Raw genomic sequence first — 7,517 nt, 5'->3', positions numbered from 1 at the left:
ATTTTCCCCCGAGGCGCCCTGGCCTTGTCTGCGGGGCTGAGCGGTGCCCTGGGGTGGGTGGGCTGGAGCCAGCTGGAACCGGCTGGAACCGGCTGTGTCTGGCTCAGGGCAGCCCCAGCCGCTCCTCACAGAGGCCGCCCAGCAGGTCCCCCCACTACCAAAAATTTCCCAGTTATGCCCAATATGGGGTCACAAAATCATGCCCCACAAATACTAGCGAACAATTTAAGACATTCATAAGTAGTAAAACCAGTCCTGCCTAGTAAATACATGGCCTTTCATAGCAAAATGGTGTGATGGTGAGCTTTTCCAGAACAGTAACCTTGAATTCCAAATATTCTGTTTGAGGCAGTTTTGTCGAGAAGATACTGTAAAATACTGTGATAGGAAAAGCAGAAGTCCAGTGCTTTGCTTTTTGTTTAAAGGCAAGCGTATGGAGTGTGCCTCAATAAACTACTATGTAGCCAACATGTTATTGAAAACTCTTCTCCCCAAACCAAAAACTGTCCCAAATGTCCCCACAATATATTTCCCAGCTGCAGACTTTACAAATAGGAGTATCATGTAAATTGGATATGTTTCTTGTATTATATTTGTTGTCATTGTATCAGAATATCACTCCATTTCTGTCTGGGGAGATTGGGAAAAGGAATTTAACTTGTGCACAGAAGGTGAAATATATTCTAAAAAGTCAAGGGAATCTGTCTGCTGGTTAAGAGTAACTCTGCCTTTCTTTGTGAATTAGGGCATATGAATTTCATACCCAGCCATATTTCTATATGCAGGCTGTGGTGTGACTTTACCTTAGCTTCCACACTGCCCCTGGCCTCCCAGCTTGCTTATCTGACTCTCCTTCAGAGGCTGCCAAGTATGTGTCTTCCTCACCCTCCCCAGCTCTGACTTGACACCCCATCATCCTTAACTTATCAAATACTTTAAAATATCTCGCAATATTTGAATGTTCTTGCAAGTTGAACGCTTTCATTGTCCAAGCTGAGTAAAATGTAAACAATACAGTAGCACAGAGTAAAAACTAAATTGACATGCAGAACTGGCAGTGAACAAGGTACGGACATAGAGCTTTTATTCTTAATACTTTTCACTTTACAGTTCCCTATAAAGATTCAAAGTCCATTGTTGTTTTCTGACTAGTCTGTTCTGTATTTATGTAAAATGTTTATAAACCTGAATATGAATTCACATTTTCTCTTCTTTTTTTTTTTCTCTTACTTCCTCTTTCAGGAACTGGAATTTCAGGATCTGACAGCAGTTTTACACTGTATTCACTCCTTTATAGCAGCAAAAGTGGCATCTGTGGATCCAGTATTCATAGACAGTCAGAGTATTGCAAGAAAATATATGTACAGTAACTGATATCAGATTATATGTCATGACTATGGAAAATAAATTATTTTCTTAAAGAAAGTAGTTATTTCATGCACAATATTGCAACTTTGTGATTTTATAAGAAGTCTATAGTTGTGTTATCTGTAACGTTAAGGGTTTACACAATCCATTAAACATTTTGAATCTATGAGTTAACAAATATTAAGTCAAACTGAATCAGTTTGTCGTATTCAGCATTAATCTAAAATTCTAAGTGAGTATTCAATCAATAATATTTCTGGTGTCATTTTGATTTCTGCTCTCATGGTCATACATACATACTTCCCCTTATTAGATAGAAACACGGAATAACATTTCATAGAATCATAGAATGGTTTGGGTTGGAAGGGACATTAAAGATCACCTAGTTCCAACCCCAGTGCCATGGGCAGGGACACCTTCCACTAGACCAGGTTGCTCAAAGCCCCATCCAACCTGGCCTTGAACACTCCCAGGGATGGGGCATCCACAACCTCTCTGGGCAACCTGTTCCAGTGCCTCACCACCCTCACAGTAAACATTTTTTTTCCTCACATCTAATCTAAATCTACCCTCTTCCAGTTTAAAGACATTACCCCTTGTCCTATCACTACATGCCCTAGTAAAAAGTCCCTCCTCATCTTTCCTGTAGGCTCCCTTTAGGTGCTGGAAGGCTGCTGTAAGGAGTCCCTAGAGCCTTCTCTTCTGCAGGCTGAACAACCCCAACTCTCTCAGCCTGTCTTCATAGGAGAGGTGCTCCAGCCCTCTGATCATCTTTGTGTCCCTCCTCTGGACTCGATCCAACAGGTCCATGTCCTTCTTATGTTGGGGGCTCCAGAGCTGAACACAGTACTCCAGGTGGGGTCTTACGAGAGCGGAGTAGAGAGGGAGAATCACCTCCTTTGACCTGCTGGCCACACTTCTTTTGATGCAGCCTAGGATATGGTTGGCTTCCTAGGCTGCAAACACACATGCCGGGTCATGGTGAGCTTCTCATCAACCAACACCCCCAAAAGTGTGTGTCCGAAATTTGGCCTCTAAGTCTGTTTTGAAAAGTGCTGGGCACACAGACAATTTCTACAGCCTTCACTGTAGAAAAGATCCAATTATTGAAGACAAGTGCCATAGGAGTTGAACTTTTATCTTTCTTGTATATGTTTGAAAAATTATAGTTCCACAGTCCAGTTCTTTCATGGCCTGAGAGTTTAGGTCTGGCAAAATACTAAGTACTCTATTTCAGATCAAGGAAGAGAGCACACTTGACTCTCAGCATATGAAGTAGCCCCAGTGTATGCACAATGTAATGTTAAGTATGTATTTAAATATCGTGGTAGATCAACTGAAGAGCTTTAGACTCTGCTAAGAAGCCTAACCATAGGCGCTCAGTTTTAGAAAACTTGCCATAGGGTTTTCTTACCTATTAATAATGCTTCCATGAATCATTCATTTATTCATTCATAGATTGCCTTGACACTATCCTTTGATGTGATGCTCTGTGTGGTTGAGAACAGCTTCTTTAATGACTGTTTTGTTTGGAGGAGGAGGTTCCCAGTATAGGGTGAACATAACAAAAAGTAAAGATTTTTCTGGGCCATCTACCTTTTTTTCCTACAGCTCAAACCCTGGCTTATACACAAGTGAAGTGGGTTTTGTCCTTGCTAAGGAAATAATATGGTTCCACTTTTCACATATTCCTAACCTTCTTTCTGAAATCATCTTCTTATGTGCACAGATACTACTTCCTGCTACTGAAAGATTACATAAAAGGAAGATGTTTTAATCTTATGGCATGTTCCCTGTAAATAATACTAAATATTGCAGGTTTCTGTGATAGAAGTCTCAGTTGTTCTCAAGTGCAGTTTTGAGGCAGCATCAGGTTGGTTTTTTTTCAAGAAAATAATGAAAAAATCAAGCAAGAAGGATAGTCTAAATCGATACAATGGATGTGGAGCAAATTCATCAAAGTTATCCCTGAATTTTAGGAGTCTAGTAAAGTGTCCTGCTAAAGTAAAAGCCTAAAGTTACTGTATCCTAAGGAAAAGAGGTAGGTGCCTTTAAAAGCTCTCAGGTGAGGAGTGTTTCTACTACGAACTTCAGTGCTTAAATTTAGTCAGAGGAGTTCCCCCTCTGAGGTCTAAGGGTAGTTAGCTGTCTTGGCAGACTGCAATGGGGCCTCAGTCACTTATTTAAATGGATGCTTATCTGTCCACCTAAAGCTTAGGCACAAAGAAAGTGCCTAAGGTAGGTGATTTGATCTTACCATAAGGATTACCTTTTGCCAAGTGTTATCTACAGAGAAATTCATTTGGACGGTAGGGACTCTGTGCAATTCCAGTGTTGTTCACGGTTCTAATGTTGTTTGCAAGGAGGTATAGTAGGAGTGCTAATTCCTGCTAAAACAATATTTAGCAAAGGTGAGAAGTATTTTTATTAATTGTAAATAAAAATTTATAGCCATTATGGTATTTTTAAACAAATATCATGTCAATTTTATATTCCTTTTTTTTTTTTTCCAAAAAAATCAAACAAAAAATTGTCTTTCTTAAACATGTTTTTATTCAAAATGTTTCATTTAATTTTCAGCTTTCCATTTTATTTTCAGCTCTTTGTATTTACTGAGATTTTTACATTCACAAATTATAGCATTAAAATTAGAATAGCTTTCTTACAATCAATTCTCAGTTATTAGCATGAAGAATTATAAGTAACAGAGTGTCTGTAGGATGCAGAATGATGGAATTCCTTCAGTTTTGTTTTTCTGCCATTTTCTCATAAATGAAGTTCAACACTAACATGGAACAGTAGAAAGCTGTACCAGCTAGTACTGAACTGATACTACAGTCAGGCCTCTAGACTTAATGTTTTAAGTATCATGTGATTAAAAACACAGTGTATCTTCCCAAATACTGTAATTTAAAACATAGAAGAAATTAAGCTTAGTTTATTAAATAATCTTTCATTTCTACAAAAAAGTGTTGCAATTGAAAATGAGCATTATTAAACCTTTTTTTTTTCTTTTTGCAAGAGCAGCTGGATATTGCACATTTTCATAGCCAGCTTCAGATTTTTTAATATGAAGTTGCTTATACTGATTTGAAGTAATTTTGTTACTTGTTTCATGGAATTTCTAAATTCTTTCAGTCTTTTGGTGAGCTATGTTCTCTACCATTATTGCAAGACAGTAGTTTTCTTCTGATGTGTCCAAATCAATCTCAAGGAATATTAGAGAAAAATTTCCAATAAATTCACCCTCTGGATTTTAGGGTCATATTTTAGAAATAATTCTCCAAACATATTTTTAATGCGGAATCTGCAGATCCTTGTTAGGTCACTTGCTTTTCCCTTACTTTCACATTCTGTAACAACCTCAAGGCATGGACTAAAGGTCAGTCTTTTGAGGAAGTTGCCAGAGCCTGGGAAAAGCTAATGGGCTGCTAGTTACTCAGCTGTTATTTAGGTTGTATAGGACTTCTACAGTACCTTGCATTTCTTTGTAATTCTCTTAACAGGGTAACGTATACCTCATATGTGAAATGTGCTTCCGATTTGTTTGGTTGCTTACGTTCGTTTGTTACTTTTTTTTTTTGTCAGTAAAGCATATTATTTTATCATTGCCTTGAGACTGTGTGTCATATAACATGTGTGTATTTTTCCCCATCAAAGTTCTTGAGTGTTTGCACCACTTTTCAGCTCACTGAAGACCTCAGAATAGTAGGATTCACAAATGGTAAATAGATCTGCTGGTGGGTAGGTACCTTTCACAGTTACCCATCAGGAATCACACACTGAGGCAGAGGAGAGTTGCTTTATGGTGACTGGGAAGTGGGAATGTCAAATACTTAACTGCTAATCAAAACAGAAAACAAATTTTGATATGCTTTGTTTTGTACTTGTGATATATTAAGCTTTAGTCTTACTACCTCATTATTTATTTGTGTATAGTTTTCCTTTATTTTTTCTGGGGAGACAAAGTGGTACCGGAATGGAATAAGGGGTAGGAGGAGAGAGGCATTTGCTACAGCAGAGCCATAAAGAGCAGGCTGGGGAAAGAAGCAGACAAACGTAGAGTTAGAAAATTATGCACCATCACAAAATCAAGATAGCCACTTATGACTATAAACAGAGTGAAAACAGGATCATTTCTGTGTGTCCAGATTATCTTTATGTCTTTAAACTCAAAACTTGATTAAAAGGCTAAAAATAGTCCCATTTACAAACATGATTTTGAACAAATGGGTAGTACTGTTGATTTAAATCAGAGCAAGACTCATCAGTGACATACAAGTTGAGGAGTGGTACGGCATGGACTTGGTCACTGGACTTGAATCATACTGTTGATTTGTTAAAATAATTTCTGGCATTTTTTGCTCTACAGTGATTGAAATCTGCAGAAAAAATCCTGTGCACAGTTGAGGTAGAGTCAGCTCAGGACTGTTCCTAGTGAGTGGCTTCATTGTGCTACTCTGTTTAAAACACCAGAGCATTTCATAGAGGGGATGTGGCCAAACCCTGCTAGATGGCCTCATTGATGGAAAACAGGCCCTGACAATTTTAGTTAGAAATGTAGATGTTGCCAGAAAGTCTCACTGACTTCAGTGGGGGCAGGGCCTCAGCCACTGTATCCAACCTATATTATTTAATTTTATTTTTGCTCATAATCATAGAGCATAGAATTATAATATTGAGGCTGTGCTGATCCAAAGCTTAAGTTCTGGAAATCTGGCTTAATTCTTTTCACACTAGGATCTTAGAAAAAGTATTTCAAAGTGATTTGCACCCTTGAGCCAGTAGGCCTGAGGCTTAAACAAGAATTTGGGGGGCAGGGGAGGAGGAAGGGGGGCGCTAAGCTCTGACAAACTTTGCAACCATAAATCTAAAATCCTGTCTTATATCTGAACTACATTAATTCATAAGTAACTTCAGAAAAGGCATGCCTTTTCCACAAAACCTTTAATGTGTAGTCTGATCTTTGTAGTGGCATAAGGAGTATTTAAAAATGTCTGAATTTTTGTTCCATAAATGCTTCTACTAAAATACTGTCAGTATTTTATAATGCCTCCCCACCCACCTGAATATCTCCTCTATCACAGTGTTCAAAGTTGGGGGAGGGTGGAGGGTGTAATGGCAATGCAGTTTTTCTGCTTTTTATTGATTGCTGTGGTTGATTTTTCATTTAATATAGTTTGCCCATGTCCTCCTGTAAGCTTTTGAGGGCAGAGAGGGTGAATGTTAGAAAGGAAACTGTTTCCTCCATGCTCTCATGAGGGGCGAAGAGAAGTCAGTGGTGATTTCTGTCCCTCTTTCCAATGCATGGGAAATGGACCAAACTCCACAAATGGAAGCAGGGGAGGGATGGGCAGACTGTGCAATCTTAAAAACCTCCTTTGCTTAGGCATGCAAGCTAAAAGTACCTATCAATCTTGGAATTTCATTGAGAAATCTTCTTTCAGTGTAGTTCTCTTACTTTAAATTGCTATTCACTGAATTATGGCTGCTGAATAAGAAAATATTTCAAAGAAAATATATCATGTAATCATGTATTTTGTTTCTTAACCTGTGCTTCAAAACTGTTTAGGTACTTTTGTGTTGAAGCATGTAGAGAAGAGATTATCTTATGTGAAGTAAAAGACCTTGTAGTAAATTTATCAGGAAGTACAAAAGGGATTTCTGTAGCATGCAAGATGAAATTGAAGATGTATATTAATCTGGTTCATCCAGAAAAACTCTACAAGTAAAATCTTTTCATTAAATTTGAAGTTAATAAATTCCATGGACTTGAGCCAAAATCCACTGCTGTTTTAAGTCCCAGTGACTTAAACTGGACTTAACCTGAAAAATTGCAAAAAGGTATACAATTTTAAATAATCCACAGGGGAAGAAAAACTCTTTCTTCTCTAATATGCCCTTGGTGCACAGCTGCCTACATTGTCAGTAAAAGGATTCATTCCTACAGAAAAAGCTGCTGACTTTTCAGTAAGGAATCAAACTATTTGGACTGAAAGCTGTAATCTTTTATTTGAAAAGGCTGCCATGGTGCCCTGTAAGAGCTGCAGTTATGTAGGTATTCAGACCTCTAGTCTAGATGTATTGCTCTTTTTTTCAGTGCAAAAACATGATCTATTGTGCAAGTCTACACTACATCAGAAGCTGTG

General features: G+C 38.1%; 1 protein-coding gene across 1 annotated transcript in view; it reads left to right on the top strand.

Moving 5' to 3' along the window:
• The window catches only part of SNTG2 (syntrophin, gamma 2), a 302,322-nt gene extending 300,948 nt beyond the window's left edge, over positions 1-1,374 (top strand). The window contains exon 17 of the mRNA XM_010566720.1: positions 1,243-1,374. Within this exon, the coding sequence (XP_010565022.1) occupies positions 1,243-1,374 (132 nt within the window). The remainder of the gene's footprint in view (positions 1-1,242) is intronic.
• Positions 1,375-7,517: the final 6,143 nt, after the last annotated feature.

This window comes from Haliaeetus leucocephalus, unplaced genomic scaffold, assembly GCF_000737465.1.
Source record: "Haliaeetus leucocephalus isolate CR32 unplaced genomic scaffold, Haliaeetus_leucocephalus-4.0 Scaffold217, whole genome shotgun sequence".
Classification (NCBI taxonomy): Eukaryota; Metazoa; Chordata; class Aves; order Accipitriformes; family Accipitridae; genus Haliaeetus; species Haliaeetus leucocephalus.
This window is presented reverse-complemented; position numbering and strand designations above follow the sequence as displayed.